The following is a 25,682-nucleotide window of genomic DNA, read 5'->3' as shown; positions in this document are numbered from 1 at the left end:
TTTTGCAACACCAAGCAGCAAAACGAGCTGTTTTTAACGTTTAAAAATGAATGGAAGTGAATGAGACCGGAAGTTTCGAGCCAAAATGATTCAAATGGCTGCGTCCACTCATACGCTGAGAATAAGGTGAATACTCTATATAAAATCCAGAAAATATGCTTTTTTGCACAAAAAAATTAAAATCAATCAGTCCATCAAAGGCAATGTTGTTTCACGTTCGATACGTCATTTTTGTGCGTTTTCACAGAATCAGTGACATCATTTATGAATTTAGCAATTAAAGAATTCAAATCCTGTAATTTTCTAAACAATTCAGTAGGTTTGATCAGGACTGAGGTTGATTAACAGATTTATTTTTTTTTAAAAAAGCAATTAGTCTGATGCATTTTTACAGCAGTTTAATTTAGTGGATGTTTTCATCCCAAACATAACAAAAGGGTAGTAAATGGGTTGTAAAAAAAAGCGTATAGTTGAGTTTTTTTAATTCAAAGCATTTTCTCAAGATATGTGTCAAAAATCCTTCTGTTAGCTGAAACACAGAAAAAGTTATGGCCAAATTAAGACTCAAAATCAGCCCAGAATGTATGAACTTAGGGTAAAGGGTAAAGAAGCAATACGTTTACTCACTTTTTTAAATGAAGTCAACTAATTGCTTTTTACATTGTATTGTTGGGTCAAATGTTTCTTATCTCCCTCTTAAAGATGCACTATTGACTTTATTCTTCAATGTGGAAGCTCCTTACAGTTATTGTTTTAGAACTTCCGATTTATTTGCCAACAGGGGAAATTACTAGGAATAAGTAACGGCAGTAAACAGTCAAACTACATACTCTATAGACAATTGTGATTATGACAGTACCTGAGAATAAAAATAATATTTAAAAAATACAAGTTTGCAACATAACAAGCTTTTTTTCAGCTAAAAATCTACAGAAGTGAATGAGACAATAGTCTTGACCCAATAAGGTTTCAATGGCTGTGAATGTTCGTATACATGAAAGAATGAGACTAATAGGGTTTAGGTCAGGTGCGTTGGCTGGCCAATCAAGCACATGCAGTAAAATCATGATCAGCTAAGCAATTTAGAAGTAGTTTTGTCACAGTATGCAAGTGTAAAAAGAAATTAACATCTCCAAAAAAGCTTGTCAGCAGAAGGAAAATCACTAACATAAATCTCTAAACCTCCTGGTAGATGCTACATGGACCCTGAACTTGATAAAGGACAGAGGACCAACATCAGCAGATGACATGGACCCCTCAATAATTACAAATTGTGAAAACACTTTGCACTGTGCTTCAAGTGAAGTGGATTCGGTGAGTCTCTAGTCCTTTCAACGACTTGTGTTGCTCACCATGTTTGTGAAGAGCGTTGATGATGGTTTCCATGATAGAAGTCTCCCCTACTTTCATGTTTTAGACCAGCCCAGGAGGAACCCAGCATTTACACGCAAAAACAAACAAATTAAGCTCTCAATTTAACATAACTGATTTTTTTCAGTTTCAAGTCATAACTATCAGGATCAAAGCAAACAAAAAAAAAAACTCTTGAAATATTAGCTCTGCCTGCTTCATGACCCTACGGTTTCACATTGTGCTGCATCCTCGCGTCCTTGTAGGGCTCGGTTACTATGGTGATGACAAGAAGTGCGCGCGCTTCTTCTCTTCCCGCGCGCGCACTAGTGGGAGTGAAGGGGGGGCGACGAGTTAAGAGATTAGTGGCAATAAGCAACACAGTCTCTACGACGTTGTTAAACCTGCTCTGGTTTAAAGACACGGTCGGAACTTTCTATTAGGTCCGTCACGGAGGCACGGAACGGCAGTCCCGGGCAGCGGAGGCTAAGAGCGGAGAGCGAGATGGGCAGCGCGTCTTCGGCGTATCGGATGATTTACCTGGAGGTGGACGGACGCGTTCAGAAGGTACAAATAAAACCCTCGAGTGACTCTCAAACTCTACACGCATGCCTGTGTGTGTTTGGAGACAAATTTGAGGATTAAATGACAACTGGGTTGGGAAAGTTTTTTTAGTATCTGGAGAATCATGTTTATTATATGTCCCATTTTTGATAAGCGTTATTCAAACAATGATTGTGTTCAAATTTGGTTAAATAATCCAAAATGACGTGTTTTTTTCCATTATTATTTTACTTGAAATAATTTTGTTAATATTATTTTTTTTCACTTTATATTGCTACTATTATTGGTGTTATTGTTATAATTATTGTAATAGTTATTGTTTCTCTTATATTAGTATGCCTAGTAGTAGTAATAATAACAATAATAATTGTTATTATTATTTAAGGTTATTTTGCCATTATTTTTTATTAAATAAAAGTCAAATGAAATAGTTTAAGTATTTAATAATTGTTAAACATCTTCCAGATAATTTGAGCCTAGTCACTGTATTTTGTATTGTATCAATACAATCTCAGAATGTGTATTTTACATTAATTATATATTTTACCCAAATTGCTTTTTGCTTTGCATAACATTTATATGCATCATCATAATAGCCATGTGATAAACAACATGGTAATAGACTTCGTTCTTAAAACTTGACCAAGAAGTCATAAACTCAAAACGCTAAAATAATACAATTTAAATGGCTAAATATTATATGAAATATAATAAGTATTTAATAATTTAAACACTTTGTTTCCAGATAATTTGAGCTTAATCACTGTATTTCTTATTTTATTAATACAATCTAATCATTTTAATAGGATTTTATAAAATTGACTGATATGAATATTAAATTTTAAATTTGAAGGATTTAAAACTTCTCTTTTTAATTAATACCTTCTCGTCTCACGACCCTATCTGTGACAAGACTGCATCCTAATGTATAATAAATGTTTACCTTAATGTGTAAAAGGCCAGCTCAAATGTTCTTTTGTTGAATTGTGTAAAAATGTACTATTTAATACACTTTTCAAAGTCAATATGTCTATATGAGATTACTGATTTTATACTGATTATCAGTTTTTACATTTGCTGTTCATCCGTAACAGAGTTCATATTTTCACACAATAAACATGCAATAATATGACCTCTGAACATCAAACCGATTAGCATTTTTTAACAGTCCATTTTCTCTTCCACACCCTCTCTGTCTGTGTGTCCTGTTTGCCTTCATAAAATCTTTTATTAGTTTTTACACACCGAGTTCCTGATGCTTAACCACATTATAAAACTCCCCAAGTATCATGTTTGCTGGAGACTCTGGTCTTGACTCTGTTTTAAGTAAACAATTGGATGCTTTTTAATAATGTTTCTAATTTAATATATCAGGCATGACTGATGCATTATCAGTTCATTTACAGGTGTCCAAGTAACAATCAGTGGTGGCTGTTGGATGTTTATTGGTCACATTATATAAGTTACATAATTCACTATTACTAGTAAACTGATTCATTAGTATTCTCTAGTATCACTAGTAATCTGATTTGTTAGTATTCACTAGTATCACTATTGAACTGATTCATTGGTATTCACTAGATTCATTATTATCACTGGTCAACTGATTCATTGGTATTCACTAGGCTCACTTGTATCACTAGTGTACTGATTCATTGGTATTCGCTAGTATCACTAGTGAACTGATTCATCGCTATTCAATAGTGAACTAGATTCCCTAGTATTCACTAGATTCACTAGTATCACTAGTGAACTGATTCATTGGTATTCACTAGATTCATTAGTATCACTAGTGAACTGATTAATTGGTGTTCACTAGATTTACTAGTATCACTAGTGAACTGATTAATCGATATTCACTAGATTCACTAGTATCATTCAAACGACAAATAAAAACTAAAATCTCTTCCATGATCATCTAAACACCCATGAACAAAAATAGGACCCCCCCATACCCCCCAACACAACACCATATGACAACCTCAAAACATTATGCAATTTTGTGTGCCACCGGTTTTGTACATTTGCACCAGCCACTTTCTGACAATTACTCCATATCTCAAAAACAAACAAACCTGTACTTACTGTATAATTACTTACTGTAATTATTATATTTGACAAAATAAATTTGTTAAAGAGGAAAATAAGAAAGAAAGTTACACTGGTCAAAACAGGCAGTAGAGGTTGCTAGAAATGTACTGCAAAATAACAACGATGTTTCAAATATTACGGAATATCAATGTGTATTTTACAATAATGACATTATTTACCCAAATTAGCTTTTACTTCAGATAATACTGATATCCATTATAATAATAGCCATGTGATAAACAACATTGTAAGAGGTTTCATACATAAAACGTGACCAAACAAAAAAAATACTAAAATACAACAATTTAAAGGTGCAGTATGTAAGTTTGGTGACGCGGTGGCGCAGTAGGTAGCGCTGTCGCCTCACAGCAAGAAGGTCACTGGTTCGAGCCTCGGCTGGGTCAGTTGGCGTTTCTGTGTGTGTTTCCTCCAGGTTCTCCGGTTTCCCCCACAGTCCAAAGACATGTGGTACAGGTGAATTGGGTAGGCTAAATTGTCCGTAGTGTATGAGTGTGAATGAGTGTGTATGGATGTTTCCTAGAGATGGGTTGCAGCTGGAAGGGCATCTCTTGCGTAAAACATATGCTGGATAAGTTGGCAGTGCATTCCCCTATGGCGACCCCAGATTAATAAAGGGACTAAGCCAAAAAGAAAATGAATGAGTATGAAAGTTTGACACCCACTGTTTGAACTAGGTATTGTACTCCTGGATCAAAACACATTTTCACTTGGCTTCTCCTGGGATGAGTCCAGGCAAAAGCAGGTTGTTTCTTACTATTGAGCCTAAAGGCTGATTTAAGGCTGATTTAAGCTGTTTTCTAACTAAAAGCAACAGCAGGCAGCAGAAATATTTTTCATACTAAAATGAGTATTTGTCCTAACAAACAGCTAAAGTTTCTATTTCAGAAACGGCTTCTATTTCTCTATACCTCATGTGCTTTATTCAGTGTTAAAGGGGTGGTCCACTATGATATCATATTTTAAACTTTAGTTGATGTGTAATGTAGCTGTGTGAACATAAACAGCATCTCTGAATGTAAAATGCTCAAAGTTCAATGCAAAGGGAGACCTTGGTTTTAACAGAGTTAGCTTAGCAAAGCCAATGAACGAATTTTGGGAACTACAAAAATACTTCTGGGCCTTGTGAGATCACAAACATACTTTTACTATGCACACACGCAGCTAAGAGCCGTGGCCAGAGGCGCTGTAACATTACAGCAGATAATGAACTCGCAAAAGATATGTAAATGATTTATATTACTTACACACATAGACTGTAAAATATATGGACGTAGTATCCGTGACGTCACCCATAGGTTTCTGAACACTGCAAAAGAAGCTACAAGTATGCTCGGCCAACCGTCGCCATTTTGTTCGCACCCACGGCGGGATACCAAACAAGGGCAAAGTGGCGGAGAGTGAGCGCAGCTACAGACACCTGCTGGCACTTTGCTTAGACCTGGCAGACAGACTTTACTTTGGGAGAAACGCTCGATACTTCATTACCTGCGACTCGTTTGTGTTCTGACCACATGTCCTTGGCTGTACACTATATCAATAAAGTGTTTAGACTTTTAAAAACACTGTAGTAATACATTGAGCCACTAAACCTTGTTTTTATGACGTTTTTCTACAGGAGGAAAACGCGAATTACTTCCAAACACGTCAAATATAGTCTGTGTTAGTAAATGCAAGGCTATTTATGAAATCCAGGCATGACACTGTATGACAACGCTTCAGATGACTGTTCTGGAGCCTACAGCTAATCAATCTGTCACATTCTGGGGTGCTTTACGGGTCTAAAGAAAAATATTAATGATAAATGATCTTAAATAAAACAAATAAATTTATAGAGATGGTATACAAGTATATAACTTTACTCGCATGGGAAACGAGGCCACATGAATGGTTTGTGAGCACAATTAAGTGCACACAGCATCCCATATCATCTGATAATTGTAAGAAATAAGTCTAAAAGGCAGCCGACTGTGTAAAGCCACATAAAACAACACAAAGATACGATGAATATGCAGAGATCAGTGGCTAATCTGCCGGATTCAGCTGAGGTGAAGTGACGGCGACCAGCGAGACCTAGCTGTCACTCAAGTGGCCACGCCCTTAATTATGCAAACTTAATATAACCTAATATAAAGGAAATGGATGAGTTATAAAAAAATTCACCCCCCTCACAGTTATGGAGGGTAATATTAGCTATATGAACCAAAATCGTTCTTTGTACCAGGCTGTGAACACCTTTTTTTCTGCTGCAAAGTTGGCCATTCTAACAGTGGGCTCAATTGCAATTTACTCTATTATGGAGCCAGGACTAGCGGAATTTTGATGAATTGCAGTTTCAGTTACTTCTGTATTGGCTTCCCGAGGGAGAGCGGGAGGTTGCCGCTTGCTTACACATGCATATTCTGAATATATGTGAAAAGCGTCATGTAGCACGTTGAGTTAAAAAATACAGGAGAGCTCTCCTAACTCCTGTAGCAGCAGAAAAATCAATCAAGGCTCACAAGGTCGCATCCCACATCTTGTGCTTTATTCTTCTGTCAGCAGTGTCACAGTATATTACAGAGAAATAACTTAGTCCGAGCATCGAGCATAATGAACATTGGTCCCGCGCACGTGCGCTTCTCTTTACACGCGTCTACAGACTGTTGTTGACACACACATACACGCACACACAAAGGCGATCTCTCTTAAAGGAGCCGAACCCCATTTTCACTCTTTACAGACACTTGTCAGATGTTATTTTAGAGAGCGGGCATGAGGTTGACTGACAGGTTAAAATTACAATCTGGACCACCCCTCTAACAATGTGCTATGCTAACAATGTAAGTTTGCATGCCATTTTAGAACATTTATTGCCATACTACTGAAAGCAGCAGCAGCACTTCTTGAAAATAAAATAAACCATTTGAAATTGAACTTTAGAACTGTGACTCATGTGCAAGCCACATAAAACAAACATTAGTAATTCAGCATAATAATTTTAAAGAGGTTTAATATGTATTAGTTAGATTATAAACCTTACCATTTCACTAGAGTGCAGTAAGTGCACTATTATGTGCTTCTGAATGGCTTTATTTAATCTTCTGGTATGTTTCGTCTGGTGCAAACAGTCAAATTGCTTATCACTGCAAATCTCGTCATACAGCGTGTTGTTAGGACTCTGGGTTACTATGTAACCTGCTCACCTAATGCTTACGTTTGTAATATTTGTACAATTTGTACTATTTGCTAATTAATAACCATCTCATGTGGAACTCTTAATCTGCGTCTCATTTCTGATTCTACTACTGTCCACCGGAGGTCACATTTGGGTCACGGACGCATACTTTGAGAGCCTTCCTGACTAAATGAATCAAATACATTGTTTTTCGTCAAGGCAATCCATGTACTGAAATATAAATGCTAAAGTGGCAGTGGGCGGGTTAAAAGAACCTAATCAAAGACAGACGTTCCGGAAAGCAACTCACGTTTTCATAGCAGGATAACTGACTTTAGCATTGTTTTTCAGATTAACAAGAATGTTCACTTAGCATGTTTCTTATCTGCAAACATATTATGGTATTTTTATGCTTTATGCACTGCAAAAAAAAAAAAAAAAAAAAAAAAACACAATGTATATATTTTAGTTTGTTTTAACATCTTTAAATCAAGATATATTTACTCAAGGTGCAAATGTAAGAAACCAATAAATAATTTCTGTACAATTAAATAAAATTATTTGAGTTTGTGCTAAAAACAAAAAGAAGCGTTGCATTGATGCATGTGGTTTATTCAATATTTTTTTTAATTGTTCTTTGAAAAGTCTTAAAAAGGGCTGTATAAAACCTGCAGAAAGAATATTCACATTTTCTGCTTGTAAAAAATAAACTCAATCCAGATTTGTTTTTTAGTCTCCTGAAGTATTATAATACTACAATGTTGGGTGCAAACAGCAAAACTATAATGCATATTTCTAAACATTTGTGATTACTTGCAATCTAACATTATGCACAATACGTGCAATATAACCAATTAGGTGAAAAAATAGTCATTAAAAATTATATAAATAGTGCCCGATAATTAATTGCAACAAATTAGTGTCTTTTGCATACATTAGAGTAATGTAATGCTTAGGGTTTTGTTCTGTCTTTTACTAATGGACATCTGCCTGCCATTGTTCTGCCTTGGCCATGGGACAAAAACTAAACAATCAGCATATAAAAGCCTAGAACACAATGAAAAACAAAAGGACTTTTAAATGAGCACATCTGTATCTGTACACCCACACTTTCTGCACACACACACACACGCATGCATACATTGTAAACAGGAGAAATGTCTCGTATTTTGTTCTGGTCTAGTGAAACTGAGTGTCTTCAGGGTTTTTTTGTGGGTTTCTATATATGTAATCCAATACAGGTAGACATGGTCAAGACGGCATGCTGCAGTTCAAACTGAGCATTAGAATGGGGAAGAAAGGTGATTTAAGTAATTTTGATCGTGGCATGGTTGTTGGTGCCAGATGTGCTGGTCTGAGTATTACAGAAACTGCTGATCTGGGATTTTCAAGCACAACCATCTCTAGGGTTTACAGAGAATGGTCCGAAAAAGAGAAAATATCCAGTGAGCGGCAGTTCTGTGGGTGCAAATGCCTTGTTGATGTCAGAGGTCAAAGGAGAATGGCTAGACTGTGGTTCCAGCTGATAGAAAGGCAAAAGTAACTCAAATAACCACTCGTTACAACCGAGGTATGCAGAAGAGCATCTCTGAATTCACAACACGTCCTACCTTGAGGCAGATGGGCTACAGCAGCAAAAGACCATACCGGGTGTCACTCAGGTCAGCTAAGAACAAACTGAGACTATGATTCATTCGCATAGGCTCACCAAAAATTGGACAATAGTAGATTGGATAAACGTTTGATGAGTCTCGATTTCTGCTGCGACATTCGGGTGGTAGGGTCATAATTTGGCGTTAACAACATGAAAGCATGGATTGATCCTGCCTTGTATCAACGGTTCAGGCTGGTGGTGGTGGTGGAATGGTGTGAGGGATATTTTCTTGGCATACTTAGCTCATTAGTACCAATTGAGCATCGTGTCAACGCCACAGCCTACCTGAGTATACTTATATATATGTATACTACTGCACATACAGGAGAAACATCTTGTGTTTTATTGTCGTCTAGTGCAACTGAATGGTTTTCTGGGTTCAATATCACATGTAATGCTTTAAAAATACCAGAAACTTCCCCATGAACTGTGCCTAGGAGCTCTTCTGCTAAAAATATACTAATATAACTGATTTATTTTTGTTCTGTCGTTAGTGGTACATCGCTTTATCGTCTCTCTACTCTCTAAGGTGTTTAAATGGGTTTTACGTTTCATCTTTGAAGAAGTGCTCAATTAGAAGCCCTTTTTGGACACAAATAAGAATCTCTCATATCTTCAACTGAGAACAACCTGCAATAGCATTATGGCACAGTTCCCCTGTGCTCTCCTTCTTTCTCGCTCTCTTTCTTTCTCTCTTTCTTTTTCCCACTTTTTCACTCATTCGCATCAGTCTTTTCAGCTCTAAGGCTTTATTATTGTTCTCTCTCTCTCTCTCTCTCTCTCTCTCTCTCTTTTGCTCACTCTCTCTCTCTCTCTCTCTCTCTCTCTCTCTCTCTCTCTCTCTTTTGCTCTCTCTCTCTCTCGTGCGCATTTGTGTGCGTCTGTGGAGCGGGTGAAGCATGACTGTGAGAGAGACTATGTTTTTCCCAACTTTCAGAAAGTGTCAGTTAGTTTATTGCTTAAATTATTTTGGAAAATTGTGTTGAAGTTAATTTAATTATTTTAGCTTCTTTTTGGCTATTATAGCCGGGGTGAATTAAAGTGGAGGGTTAGAACAATTAACTCGACGGCATGTAATCAAAGTGCCGGTCGGAGTTGATTGTTCTGTAGAAGAATGTAGCCTTGTGGTCAGACAAGTTGATGGATATGAAAGCATAAGATCCGCTTATAGAATAAATCACGCAATGGTTCTTTTTTTGGATTCAATAGATAAGGTGAACAAAGTTGTAGAACAAGGCATTGTAGTGAAAGATGCACATACAATGGTTTTTCCTCTTATAAATCCGGCGAGGAAGGTTATGTTGTCAAATGTTCCAGACAAATTGTTTCAGCAATTAAAAAGATTGGTAGGATGTAAATCGCCACTGTTGAAACACATTGTGTCATTTAAATGACAGGTGTTTATGGTGTTGAAACAAGGACACGAAGAGCTTAATCTTTCATTTAAGTTTATGATCGATGGGTCCGATTATGTAATCTTCGTCACAACTGAAACAATGGAATGTTTCAACAGCAATAGAGAAGGACATTTGGCTAGAGTTCGTCCAGAGAACGTAAGAGAAAAAGAGGCAGACTCAATTGAGACTCAAAATAACAATGCTTTGGTTGCAGAAAAAAATGTAAATGAAAACGAACAAGATGAAAGTGAAGTTCAGATGAATGCTGCACAACCAAATGCAAAAGAGAGGAACAATGACATTAGGGAGAAAACAGTAGGCATAAAAGAGGCTGAAGATGTTGTTCTGGAACAATAATTAATGGAAATTACTGAACCCAATCTTAAATTGCTAAATTCTAAGCGAAAAGCAATAAAAAGTGCACAGAATGAAAAAAAAATCCAAAAAGAGCCATATCAAAGAACAAATGGAGATCAAAGATACGACTAAAACAAGTGTTTGCAGTAAGATAGATTATTCATCGGAATCTGATAGCGAAAAAGAAATCTCTACACAAGCAATTTTGAATTTTAAGAGAGGAGGACAAGTATGACTTGGACAAATTTTGTAGGTTTCTAATAAGAAATGTGGTAGTAGAATATTTATTTTTAAATCTAGCTAATTTTATTGAATCTGCAAGAGACATGATGAAAATTGTGGGTGGAGATGGACTTGTTAAGACTGAAATGTATCGTCTCAAGAAATTTGTTTTAAAGACGAAAGCACAAATGAAAAAAGATGATTTGGAATTATCATAATAATTAGCAAAGATATTAATTGATTTTTATCTTAATAGCCATTTCTCTTTTGATTATGGCTGAGTTTAAGATTTCCTCACTAAATTAAATGGAAAATGAGATGTTAAAAAGAGAGCTTCTTTCTTTGATTTAATTAAATTAAAAAATATTGACATTTCATTTGTACAAGAAACTCATTCATGTATTAATAATGAGGTTGATTGGCAAAAAGAATGGGATGGCACTATTATAATGAGTCATAAAAGCTCTACAGTGCTGGCACGGCCATTCTTTTTTCAAAATCATTTTCACCCTTGTCTTATGAAGTAGAGGAAATTATAGTTGGTAGATTAATTAAAGTCACTGCAAGATATGAAGAAAAAAACTAATCTTCATGAATGTATAAGCTCCTGTTATTGCAAGAGAAAGAATGATTTTTTTTTTTAGAAAAATGTATTAAAACCTTAAAAGGATGTGACTGTGAAGATTTTCTTTTTTAAGCTGGAGATTTTAATTGCACAACAAATAATTTAGACCGAAATCACGTTGAACCACAAATGGCAGCAAGAAGCAAGCTAATAAGTATTGTTGAAGCTTTTGATTTAGCATATGTATGGTGCGAGAAACATTGAGATTTTAGACAATATTCTTGGGCCCGTTACTGAGAAAATTATATCTCTATGGCTAGGATTGATAGAATTTACTGTTATAAGCATCATTTACAGATTTTTAAGTCATGTGCAATCTCTCCAGCATCAGATCATGGATTAGTATGTGGAGTGGTTTTTATAAATTCAATTAAAAAAAGGGAATATTTCCTTATTAAACTCATTTATTCAATAATTTTCTTTTCGGCTTAGTCCCTTTATTAATCCGGGGTCGCCACAGCAGAATGAATCGCCAACTTATCCAGCACATGTTTTACGCAGCGGATGCCCTTCTAGCAGCAACTCATCTCTGGGAAACATCCATTCACACTCATACACTACGGAAAATTTAGCCTACCCAATTCACCTGTACCACATGTCTTTGGACTGTGGGGGAAACCCACACGAACACAGGGAGAACATGCAAACTCCACACAGAAACACCAACTGACCCAGCCGAGGCTCGAACCAGCAACCTTCTTGCTGTGTGGTGACAGCACTACCTACTGTGCCACTGCGTTGCCCCTCTTATTAAATTGTAATTTTTTATTTAAAGTTTTATGCAGTTTTGGAATAATTGGAAAATTAATATAAAGAATTTTGAGTCAATTGAGCAGTGTAGGAATGTAGAGAAAATTTATATTCAACAATGTTGTAAAAATATACTCTTAACACTTCCAAAAGTATTGCTAAATTAATAGAAGAAATCAAATCTGATATAATAAATCTTCAAGTGTTAAGAGATTCAACTCGAAATCAAAACCTTTTACAATCTATCAAAAAGAAAAAAGAACTGTATCTGTATCTAAGTTAAAGATGAAATAATGCAAGTATGGGAAACAATTTATAATCCACCATTGACAAAACGCGTTGGAGATATTCAATGGAGAATACCCCATTGTATTGTTGCTGTAAATGCTTTTGTGTCTAATTTAACTTCTGATGTTACCGATTTATGTCCTTTTTGTGATTGTAGAGAGACAAGTTTTCATTGTTTTCTTAAATGTGAACGGTTGTTTTCATTATTTGAGTTTTTAAAGGAATTGTTTGTTTTTGTTTTGGAGAAATTTTCTCTGATGTTTGTTTCATTTTTGGAGTGAAAATTGGCGAAGAAAAGAAGAATGTTTGTAAAATGTAAAATTATTTGGTAGGACAAGCAAAAATAACAATTTAAATAACAAGAAGTAATAAAACAAGGTATTGATCTAGACGTTCTATTGTTTTTAAATGTACAAAAGGGGCTAGAATACATCTAGAATTAAATTATTATGGATGGATGGACAATACTGAAAGTTTTAAAGATATTTGGGATTCAGATGGAAAGATGTGTGTTCTGTTATAGGAGAAAACTTATAATTTTTTTAATTGATTTAAAAGGGAAAAAAATCATGTAAATGTTTTTTTTCCAATGATCATATACTGATTGTGTTTTAATTACCTTTTAAAAAGACAAAATGAAGTTTGTTAAAATCTCTCTCTGTTTTAATTGAATTTTATTTAATTTATTGGCATGACAAATGTAACATGTATTTCTAAAGTATTTGTGATGTTTAGATTAAATTGTACACATTAAAACAAATGGCATAGCAGAGGTAATCAAAAATACAGTACAGGTTGTAAAGTTGTGAAATGTTATTGCACTATAAAATAACTGTGCAAAAGTAGTTTATCATTTAATTTAATCATTTATTCCAGTGGTTTTAAATTTTCAGCTTAATTATCATTACACCAGTCATCAGAATCATACCATCCTAGAGAAATCACTCTAATATAAATTATTATTATTATTATTATTATTATTATTATTATTATTATTATTAATGGTAATAGTAATAAAAGCAATAATGCCTGAAGCAATAATTTGAAACTACAGACAATAAGAAAGAAGTAATTTAAAATTGTAATAAATACTTAACAATTGAACACTTTTTTTTACGTTTTTACGTGGGTAGCAAAATCGCCTCACAGCAAGAAGGTCGCTGGTTCAAGCCCTGGCTGGGTTTAGTTGGCATTTCTGTGTGGCATTTGCATGTTCTCCCTGTGTTTGTGTGGGTTTCCTCCAGGTGCTCTGGTTTCCCCCACAAGTCCAAAAATATATGGTATAGGTGAATTGGGTGAGCTAAATTGTCCGTAGAATGTGTGTGTGTGTGAATGAGTGTGTATGTGTGTATTTCCCAGTGGTGGGTTGCAGCTGGATGGGCATCCGCTGCGTAAAACATGGGATGGAAAGTTGGCGGTTCATTCCGCTGTGGCAACCCCAGAATAATAAAGGGACTAAGCCGAAAAGAAAATGAATGAATGAATGAAATGCCGCCTTGATGAACAGAATAGTTTTCTTTAAAAAAAACATGAAAAAAAACTGACCCCAAACATTCGACCAATAGTGTACTAACACATGATAATAATAATACAATAAAAATAAATAGTAATAAATGATATACTTAACAATGAACATTTTAGGATTCATTCATAACAATCTAGAATTCAGTATGACAAGAAATCTATCTCAGTTCAATTCGATTCAAACTTGCTTTATTGGCAAATTTCATGTTACAAATTTATTGTCAAAGCAAACATTTATGAAAAAACATGTGTGTACATATAGTGATAAAAAATTGTTTTATTCATTCAATAATTTTCTTGTCGGCTTAGTCCCTTTATTCATCTGGGGTCACCACAGCAGAATGAGCCGCCAACTTATCCAGCATTTGTTTTACGCAGCGGATGCCCTTCCAGCAGCAACCCATCTCTGGGAAACATCCTCACACCCTCATACACTACGAACAATTTAGCCTACCCAATTCACCTGTACCGCATGTCTTTAAACTGTGGGGGAAACCGGAGCACCCGGAGGAAACCCACGCGAATGCAGGGAGAACATGCAAACTCCACACCGAAACGCCAACTGACCCAGCCGAGGCTCGAACCATCGACCTTCGTGCTGTGAGGCGACAGCACTACCTACTGCGCCACTGCGTTGCCCATTTTAGTATTAGTGTTATTATATAATTAATTACCTCCAGAATCAAGAGCATCTGTGCTCTGTGTCTCACGCCTTCAAGCACCACCGTGTGTTCACAGCGTGTCAGGATTGCCTTCTGAAGCATAATTCATTTATTAAATGAAGAAAAGATTCACGCAGCTTCTCCTACTGCATCAAATTTATTTTTATTGTAGATATTTGGCGCCAGTTAATCAGGAAGTGGCGCTTTTGTATGCTTTGACTTGTTGGATGGAAACGCTGCTTTATTTGCATGTCTTTTATACGATAATCCATTTTTTTGCATAAAGTTAATTCGCATTTTTGGATGGAAACATAACTAATGATGTTTGATGTTTGTTGGCTTGCACTGAGTCACAGTTCTGAGGTTCAATTTCAAATCATTTATTCTATTTTCAAGATCTGAGGTGAACTATCTGCTGCTGCTTTGGGTAGTATTGCAATCAATGACATGTAAAATGGCATTCAAACTCACATTATTAGCATTTAACACTGAATAAAGCACATGAAGTGTACCTGAGGTGATCATTGTTCATCTGCGAGAAATAGAAGCTTTTTCTAAAATATATCATTCAGGTATTGGTTAAGACAAAAACTCCTTTTAGAATTGAAAATATTTCTTCTATCATGTGCCGTTGCTTTTAGTTACAAAACGATTCAAATCAGTTTTAAATCAGCCATTAGGCTTGATTGTCAGGCACACTCACGTCAGTCTGGCAACATGCGCTTGCATGGACTCTTCAGAGGAAGAGCCGAGTGAAAATGTGTTTGTTTTTGTTTTTGTTTTTGTTTTTGTTTTTTTTGCACAGACTAATTATTCACTTCCCGAGACCTCAGTGTCATTAGGAGGAACAGGTTTAAATTTTTCTTTCCTTTAATGTTGTTTTTGGCACTCATGGGAATGAACCACAGTTTCAGCTTAAAATCTTTAATGTAATACTGAAGAAAAAAGTCATCTACATTTCGGAGTGCCTGAGGGTATGTAAATGAACTGCAGAATTTATTTTTTTGTGTGTGTGGTGAAATTTAATCTTTTTAATCTGTTTGTTTCTGTTTCTTTTAGGTGGTTTTCAGCCGCTTCTGCAGCCCATGTGATATAAAGGAGCTGTTCTGCACTGCCACAGGTCTCTCCAGGTACAGTGTGATGGATATGTGTGTGTGCTTGTGTATGTGTACAGTTAAAGTGTTCCTACATTTGAAGTGCTCCCATATTTAAAGAATGTATCTGCTGCTGACAGGAACACAAACATTTCCCTTCTGGACTCAACAGGAGCAATGGTCTCTATAGACCCAACAATGCCAAACAACACAGAGAGGTAACTTAACCATCCATCTCATTTAAAAACGAAAGTTCAATAAAGTTTTTAACTTTAAAAAGATCCATTTTTACACATGCAGTGTAAAATGAATCAGTTTGACACACAAATTTCCAGGCACAAAAACTCAATTTCACTAGAACTATCTCAACTCACTTTAGGAAAAACTAAAATTTTATTTTGTCAGAATCTCTTTACATTTTTTTATATAAATGGTCAAGTACACTGATTAAAAATTGGGTGCATAAACAAGTTGCACCAAGGCTTTGCTAGTAAATTTCAATACCAACTACAAATACTATTACAAATGGTGTAAATTTACAATACAGGCTATTTGGAAGGTTGCACTTCAGCCTACATTTTTGTGAAACTGCAAAAACGTCATTTCCAATGAACCTTGGATGTAGATTTTTCATAAAGAGTTTTGTGAACAATTACCAAATGCGAATGGTCGAAATCTTACAGTGTAAAGCCATTTTTTACAATTTATAAATAAATCAAAGATAAGTAAAGTGTGTTTTAGCAAGAAATATTACAAGTATTTCTCTAAAATTGTCATGTTTATGCATTACTTTAAGTTCCTTTCTGAAAATGTTAATATTTTACAAAACTTTTTTTTTGCATTTTTATTAACAATTTTAATTTAACACTTTCATCTAATTATTTATTACAATGTGCTATTTTTTGTTGTTGTTGTTTTTCAATGTTAAAATGCTATTTGAGCTATTTATTTGGTGCTATAACTAGTGATAAAGGGCAAACAAGCTTCCATGTTCATTTGTTCCCCACTGAGGTTTGAACTGAGGTGCAATCTTTATTGACATTTTTAGCAGTTTTAAGCAATATTGTCTGGGTTTATAATAATAGCTTAGTTCTGTTATTTTACAGGTTTATTTCATTCATATTACTTCTTATACAATATACTGTTTCAAAACTGTACTAATATTGTGCATAAAAGTAAATTGCAGCATTTATAAACATATAAAGTTTTGAAAGCAAAGATCAACATCCTATAATTCAATTTGATAGCATAAATAAATGGAAAAAATATCAGTGAATCACAAAAATGCGTGAATCTTTAAAAGGGGTAGTTCACCCAAAAATGAAAATTTCTCTTACACTCAGATGTTCTAAACTTTTATGAAGTTTCTTGTGTAAACACAAAACAAGGTATTCTGATGAATGTTGAAAAAAACTGCATTTGCTGCATCCCTAATGGCACACTATAGACCAGTGGTTCTCAAACTGGGGGTCGCGACCCCTGCGGGGGTCGCAGAATAATTTCAAAAGGGGTCGCGAGAGTGATTTAAAAATTGTGTAATTTTCAGTCATTATAATATATATTTTTCAGTATTACAAGTGTAAGCTAATATTTTCAGATTTTTTAAAGATATCACTGATGAATTCATAAAGTATTTAGGACACTTTCAGGCAGAATGCATCTTTGCACTTAAAACGCAGCGCTCAGGAACAGTTAAAACTGTTGTCATGTCAACTTGCTGCAGTAAACAAAGCCGGCAACGCTTGTCCCGCCTTCGCGCTCTTCTTATTGGCCCACTTCGGTAGACTGAATCATTCAGTCAATGCCTTCTGCCTTCAGATGACAGGAGATACAACCACGAAAATGTAATGCGGTGAAGATGAGAGAATGAAAACAACACTGACAGATTTAGTTTTAGAAACCAGCTAAAGCTACAAATAATGGTACATCTGATTACTGATCACATGGTGAATGTTAATCCACCATCTACACTTTTCGAAGAGTGGAAAGAAGACTTCCATTGGCTTTAAGTCTGCCATGAAAATAAATAAAGCATTCACTGTAAAGTCTGTGGGACGGAACTTTCAGTTAACAGTTTGCCACATCTACACATTTTAAGCACGATAGGTTCATTAATTCTTTATTTAATGGCCAGACGCTGTCAGCTATATGTAAAATTTAACACCACATTACACCATCGCAAAAGGGCTTGCACTGACCAAGATTAAACTAATATTGCAGCTCATGAAAAGACCGGTATTGCTATTAAAATGATGTATACAAATAATAAGGTATATGTCAAAAGCATCTGTGCAATATCAGACACCAGGCATGAGAACACAGTACAGTTAACGTATTGTTAACAGATTCATTAATAAATTCATGTCAAGCAGTGCGTGCAGGGCCGGTGAGTGGTTCGTCCGTGTATCTTTTGGTCACTCAATTAGCTATTAAAATGTGTTTTCTTGTGATAACGGGATTTCATTGAGACATATTTTCCTCACGCATGCATATATATATTTTTTGCTTGTTAGTTTTGATTAGTGTTGATTTCAAATGCAATAAATCGCGAGTTCTTGACGATCTTACATTGGGGGTCGCTGGCTTAAAAGTTTGAGAACCACTGCTATAGACTATGCACTTATGCAGTATGTACATATGCAATTACACACTCAAAGCATAGTATATGAATGTAGCAAAATAGGTTCATTCTGAAAACGTGGCCCTCTATACATTTCTGGAGATGGTGAATTATGTAGCCAGAAGTACACATAGCTGCATTTCATATTCAAAAAGAACTATACGAGGTAGTATGACGCCGTTCCAGTTTACGCTTACTAGATGACTGATTAACTCCGTATTGACGCCTTTTTTGCTGTAACCAGATTGTCCAGTTAGCTCTCATGTATGTCAGAGGACTTGAGATGCAGAGAGGAAAGTATATGTATACGGTTATAGAAAGTGGGTAAAACAAAAACAGAATCCAAAAAATAAAATAAAGAAGTAAATAACTGAGTGAGAATGTGGTAAAATCTGAAAACATGGTAAAAATCAGGTTAGGGCATTTCTTTTTCTGCATTGCTTTTTAAAACTGTCGGTTGGGTTTAGGAAAGTGGGTGGGCGCTGGTCAATCTGTACTTTTGAAAACACCATTGGTTAGGTTTAGGGAAGGAGGAGGGTGGGTCAGTCAATTGGTCATTCAGTCAGTCGACAGCGCACTCTGGTGGATTTACCTGAGAAGAGCAGGCATGAATGGCACTCGTGAGAGAAATTTGTAAGAGAAAGAGAAAAACTGTAGCTCTTGGGAAATATTTGGCGCTCTCCAGAAATGTATATAGAGGTATGTTTTTAGAATGAGCCTGGCTTGGAATGTAGAGTTGTCCCAAATGGAACAATAAAGTTTTTTTATACTAAGCAGAAGTTCAAACCGTTTCTCAGATGATTCGCGATTGCCAAATTAGTGAAATAAATTACCAAACTACCAAGTATTAGCTGCCATGAGATTAACCGCATTCGGTATAATCACCCATTATTAATGATAATTATAATCACTCATTACTCACAGTACAAAATAAATAAAGTAATCCAACATCAGTGACCGAAAGCTCCATCTCTTCCACTTCGTGATCAAACCTGCGACTGTTGAGTGTGTGAAGTGTCTAACATTCCACACTTCATTTTAATGGTTGAATAAGTGCATCATCTGGGTAATTAAAGTGCACTTATTATTTTTAAAGTTTTCAGTGTGATGCCGTACATACACTATTTATACTGTGTGCGATTTGTGACATCCATCATAGGAACAAGAAAATACTATGGATGTTATTGGCTGGATTTTAATAATGCATCAGTAACTATGATATACTTGTATTGTTCATTATTAGCTCATTTCAGTAAATAAATACATGAACTAATGAAACCTTATTGTAAAGTGTGACCTTAATATAAAACCAATGATCCAGTCATGGTGTTGAACTCCATAAATGACACACAAAAGATGTTCTAACAGTGATGGTGAACAAAAAAATACTGTCTGTGCTTTATCTGCTGGTGATATGGAGAGCTGCCCTATATGCTAGACAAACAATGGATGGCGGCCAGATAAAGATAAAGGGGAAGTGACTCCACTAACAAGAATCTCAGTTTGCCATTGACCACTCACACGCACAGTCTTCCAGCAGAGTGGACGTCTTACATACAGTAGTAATGCTACAGAAAACCGGAGCTGTCATAATACGAAATAACCGGACTGTTATGCAGGCGATTTGTTTTATTATGGTGCCAACTGTTTTGTAACTGTCCTGTTGTTTTTCAAGGTCACCGTACAAAGTGCTGCCCATAACTGGCGGCCAACTTGCAGGTAAGCATCTGACATTCTGGATGTTATGCGGTTTCAGTGTTTATACATGTTATGAATCACATGAACAACGCCGATGGTGTTTACATTCCGCTTGAAATGGGAAAATGGGGTTTGTTTTATTATGAAGGCTGAAGCCGCTCTAAAGTGATCACTCAAATGTTCTGAAATCTCCATAAATGGAGTGTGTGGAAAAGCTGCCGGAGTGTGCAACGAGAGCAGCTCCATTTATCACTGCAGCGGGGGTGGACTGCAGGCTTTTCAGTCTCTCCGTGTTATCAAGAGCACGCAAAAGTGATTATAACTTTTTTTTAATGATTTTAAAGCAAACTCAGATACACAAGTTCCTTTTTTGGACAGATTCTCAGATTCATCTGCATTCCAGGACTATTTAAATGTGGATTCGGTGTCAAGTCTGTGCTTGTTTTCCATATCTTGTTTTCAGTTATGCATTTGTGGGTATTTTCGAATAAGATTTTACCATTTATCTGTTATTGCAGTATATAAAAGTCAAGACAACACATTTTATGTTGCTTTAAATTATTTTAATAAGTTAATCAGGTTTGAAGTAAGTTTTTTTAAAGTCTTTTAAAGACTTTATTTAGTCAATTTTTTTAATCAGTTTGAATAATTTTATTTATTTTTTGAATGAAAAGATTTTTTACAGTGTGCACGTAATATATTACCTTTTGTATTTGCATACATAAAATTTGACAAAATATCAACCCAGGCTCATTCTGAAAAGGGGGGGGGGGGTTCAGGGGTTTGGAGTCTTGAGAGTTTTCCGGGAGACAGAACAATACGGGAGTGTTGGCAGGTATGATTTGCCTGCTCTTCTTGCGTAAATCCACCAGAGGCTGCTGTTGACTAACTGACTGATGACTGACTGACCCATCGACTGACCCACCCTCCTATTTCCCTAAACCCAACCAACAGTGTTTTCAAAAGCACCGACTGACCCGCCCACCTTCTTTCCTAAACCCAACTGACAGTTTTAAAAAGTCATTCAGAAAAAGAAAAGCCCTCGCCTGATATTTACCACGTTTTCAGATTTTACCACATTCTCACCCTGTTAATTACTTGATTATTTTATTTTTTTGGCTTTTGTTTTTGTCTTACCCGCTTTCTGGAACCACTCTTCACCGTTCAAGCCCTCGCACTTTCACTTTTTACCACACTTTCAGATCTTAGCACGTTCTCACCCTGTTATTTATTTATTTGCTTTTTGTTTTACCTGCTTTCTGGAACAGTTTTTTGCCGAGGTCGAACCCCGTCATAGTGATCAACTCCTCTCTGCGTCTCAAGTCCGCCATTGTACATGACGAGCTACTGGACAAACTGGTAACAGGCCGTCCACACAAAGTAAGCGGTCAGCTGGTAGTGCGACAAGAAACAGAAGCCATCAGTGGCTTATCGTTTGTTTTAAAGACGAAATACAGCCATACATACCTCTGGCTGCATCATTCACTCTCTCCAGAAATGTATACAGGGTACATATTCACAATGAGCCTGTGTTGCAACTAACCTAGTTAAGCCTTTAAATGACACTTTAGGCTGAATACTAGCATCTTGCAAAATAGCTGACAGAACATTATGTCTGTCATCATGGTAAATACCAAAAAAAATAGTTATTAGATATTAGTTATTAAAACAGTATCTAAAAATGTGTTAAAAATAATCTTCTCTTGAAAATAGCACTTGGAAAATATTTTTTAAATAATTGTAATGTGACATTTTGTCTTCTACTGTAGATCTTATATATTGTAAACGTGATTTCTACCCCAGAGATTTGATATTTGCTATTATGAACTGCATTGGAGGATTCAGAAGCAGTAGATGGAACTGTAGATGGAACTTGGAAGTTGGTTTAACCTCTGACCTCTGTGAAGTGAGAATTTCAGATGGATATGAGAGATAGTGTGCAGTGACAGGTCTACAGGGGTTTGCTCGCTGGAAAAAAAGTGCAGTGTCATGCATGTCAGAGTGCAACTTGTTATGTATTTATATATATATTTCTAAAGGAGCTGCTGGCATGAAATTGACCTAGATTTTAGTAAAATCCTAAGCAATCCAAACATGCAAATGTAACAAAACAAAATAAAATAAATCAGAAAAATTTGTTATGTATGTATAATAGCAATGGAGTGACACACGGACAAAGTACTGAACTGCCGAAATGTATTTAATACTTTGTATAAAAGCTTTTTTTGGAAAGCACAGTTCAGAGTCTTCAAATCTTGATGGTTCTTTGGGTCTCATCTATAAACTTTATAATTCTTATATAATTATTATTATAATTTTCTATAAACTATAAAATTTTTTGTTCTTATTTTCTATTGGATTCAGGTCAAGTGATTGGCTGGACCATTCCAGCAACTTTACTTTCTTGTCTGAAACCAATCGAGAGTTTGCTTGGCTGTGTTTGAGATCATTGTTTTGCTGAAATGTACACCCTGGTTTCATCTTCATCATCTGATAATGTTGGTGTTAACTGAAGCAGCGAATATTCATTCTTATTACTGAGGGATTTCAGCTGCTGTCTGGGCTTTATATGCCATTTAACACCTCCCTTTCATCATGTCTTCAATACCTTTTTAATGTGTCACACTGGCAGGCAATCAGCAAATTACAGGATATGGCCAAAATAAAAACATATCTCTGTCATTTTAATATGATTTGCAATATACGTTATGTATCTTGGTATGTTTTTATATATGTATTTTTTTTAAATCGATATTTGTTTTAAGTTTTAAAATCGTGCTCAGTGTTGTACAATGAAACAATGCTCATATTAAAGGCTGTAAAAATATTTTCTGCATTATTACACCAGTGATCACAAATATTTTAGCATTTTTCAGCATTTTTAAATAAATAGACATTTTTTACTGTAATTTTTTGATCAGTCTTCTTTTAATAATTTTTGATACAGTAATGGTTAATACAGCATGCTAACCAGCCAAATATTGAGCAACCAGTCAATAGTACAGTTTTTGTGTCCCAGGTTTTTTTTATTAGGCTGAACTTTGGACAAGACAATGAGTGGAGCTGCATATGAAAGTGTGTGTTTTTCAAATCCCACTCTACATATTTGTCAAGTGTCAACACTTGCATTTCTCTGATACAAGAGCAGGTGAGATTGTCAAAAAATGAATTTATATTCAGTCTTGTCCACCTTATATTCACTATAAACTCTGGTTTTAGAATGCTTTATTCATTGCTTCAGGCTGACAGGAGGACACAGACATATCAAACTGTGAAATACTTCATTCATAGGATTGCGGATATGAATTGTTTTCTCATCTTTCAGATAAAGAGGAGCTGTTCCAGAATGTTCTGACCCAGGTGGCAGAGCAGTTCTCCAGGTGTGATGTGTTCGATACCTCAGTTAATTCACACTGACCTTCTTTTGATTGAATTTTCAATCCTTTTGGTATTTCAAGGATGAATGATCTTTGTATATTTCTCTCCATCTGCTTTGCCGCTCTTCCCCAAGGGCGTTTAAAATCAACGAACTGAAAACTGAGGTGACGAATCGCCTAGCCATGCTGGAGAAGAGAGTGGAGTGTGAGTTTTACACTGTTTTCACCCAATATCTTGCCCAGTGTTTTGCTAATGGACTGTGTTTTTTTATGTAATTGAAGGACTAACCTCGAGTAAAGGAGACATGTTGAAATCTGCCGACAGTGAATGGCAGATCATTCATTCTTTAATGCTTTTAACTCAAGTACTGTAGATTATTAGATGTATATTGGACTGCATTATAGATGACGTTATACGGTTCACCCAGTGTAGCATGTTGTATATTTTACATTAGCCATTGAGATATAAGGAAGTACTTTATGTTTGATTTATGTGACTCATGTAAGAAGCCTTTGCCACATACCACAGCTGATGTTTAAATAGACAGTCACAGATATTTATTGTGCACTGTATACTGTAGGATTGACACTGTTCAGCTTCTTTACCATGCACAAGTTATTTAGTAGAGACATGGCAACTTTTGACATGCTACATTGTTAGCTTATTTGCTTTGTTGTTTGCAGCATCCTTCAGCGAATCAAACAATACCATGTCTAGATCACACAAATGTATATATGGCATAATTTCTGTAATTGAACATTTATTCTTATTCAGAGCTAAATAAAATTTTTGTCAAAATATTGTATTGATAGGAGAGTCAGACCACTGTGCAAAGACTTCTCCAGCAAATCCCAAACATTCTCATTAAGGTTAGGGTCTGGACTCTTTGCATTTTTTTATTTAGTCAAATTTAGGTGCTCCATATGTTTTAGATCAAACTTTTAAAGTTTTTCTTCTTATCAGTGTGTTTCACACCACTATCTTTAACCTAATTTAAAGAAAATACAACAAATACCATACAGTCTTTCTTTTATGTGACCTGGCAGGCGACAGGCGTATGAAACCCACCATTTATTTACTCCAAATCAGAAAAAGTTGAGACAGTATGGAAAAGCCATATTGTAACTACGTACTGTGGTACTTGAAAAAGGTTACCAAAGTGGTTCTGAGCTCATGTGGGGATATCACTTATAGATGAAAGATGATTCTTGTTGAAGTGCTGTCTAAAAAATCGGAGATCATGGCTGTTCAGCTTAGGCTTGCGTCTTTGTACTTTACGTAAAGAAATTCCTCCAGATTTCCTGAATCTTTTAATTATGTTATGCATTTTTGAAGGTGAAATATGCAAATGACGTCCTGTCTTTCTTTGAGGAACAGTTTTTAAACATTATAAATATTTTCTCATATATTTGTTGGCAAACTGGTAATCCTCAGCCCATCTTTGCTCCTAAAGGACTAGACCTTTCTTTGATGCTGCTTTTGTACCAAATCATTATTACAATCACCTGTTGACATCACCTGTTGCATTTTCCATACTGTCCCAAATTTTTCTGATTTGGGGTTTGGGGTATTTAATTGTATTTATCTCCTTGTTGATAAAGCTTCTGGCGAAATCAATGTTTTTTTTGTTTTTTTGACATTACCTCATACCTCAGTTTCTCATCAAATTTTCTGACCAATCAAATTCTCTATAGTATCTGACACGTCTCGCCTCCTACAAGACGGTCATTTGTTTTTCATTTGGCAGAGCTGTGATAAAAACAAAACGCTATTGGCTTTTTTTTTAAAGACTGTCCTGCCCTGTTTTTATGTTTCAGTTGAGATTACTTCAAATATTGAATAGAAAATACACATTTAAAAGCAACTCACGAACACATCACCTTTAATATTTATAATTGCACTGCATAGATGTTAAGGCGATCTCTACAATTCATAGGTTACTTATTACTTTCCTGTTTTCTGCAACTCATTTGTTTTTATTTAGTTATTCTGAATTTTCTAACAAGGACAATGTAAGTTATCTCTTTACATAATTTGGTAGACTTAAATTAAAATGTAACCCCTTCAATTAAGATTTACAAGGCACTGTGCTTTCAACTGTGGAAAAATTAAGATTATTCATTAGCTTTTCACACTGTATATTTGAGAAGGCTCTGTACTAAGCTGAAGTGTCATGATCAGAGTGTTGTGTGCAAATAGACCATCAACAGAGCCTGTAAAATAAAAATAAAAA

At 35.5% G+C, this 25,682-nt stretch overlaps 1 protein-coding gene across 2 annotated transcripts in view; it reads left to right on the top strand.

Annotated features, from left to right (window-relative positions):
• The first annotated feature begins 1,609 nt into the window (after positions 1 to 1,609).
• Positions 1,610 to 25,682, top strand: part of pde9aa (phosphodiesterase 9aa) — a 60,364-nt gene continuing 36,291 nt past the window's right edge. The window contains exons 1-6 of one of the 2 annotated variants that reach the window (XM_056464873.1): positions 1,610 to 1,917; positions 15,719 to 15,789; positions 15,894 to 15,971; positions 20,049 to 20,092; positions 23,397 to 23,451; positions 23,583 to 23,653. In XM_056464873.1, coding sequence (XP_056320848.1) covers positions 1,855 to 1,917; positions 15,719 to 15,789; positions 15,894 to 15,971; positions 20,049 to 20,092; positions 23,397 to 23,451; positions 23,583 to 23,653 — 382 coding nt within the window. In that variant the 5' untranslated portion in view covers positions 1,610 to 1,854. Of the gene's footprint in view, positions 1,918 to 15,718; positions 15,790 to 15,893; positions 15,972 to 20,048; positions 20,093 to 23,138; positions 23,220 to 23,396; positions 23,452 to 23,582; positions 23,654 to 25,682 lie in introns of those variants that run through there. The other variant, XM_056464874.1, reaches the window with a different exon arrangement.

Source organism: Danio aesculapii, chromosome 9 (genome assembly GCF_903798145.1).
Source record: "Danio aesculapii chromosome 9, fDanAes4.1, whole genome shotgun sequence".
NCBI classification, from domain to species: Eukaryota; Metazoa; Chordata; class Actinopteri; order Cypriniformes; family Danionidae; genus Danio; species Danio aesculapii.
Note: the sequence above shows the minus strand (reverse complement) of the source record. Positions and strands in the feature narration are given on the sequence as shown.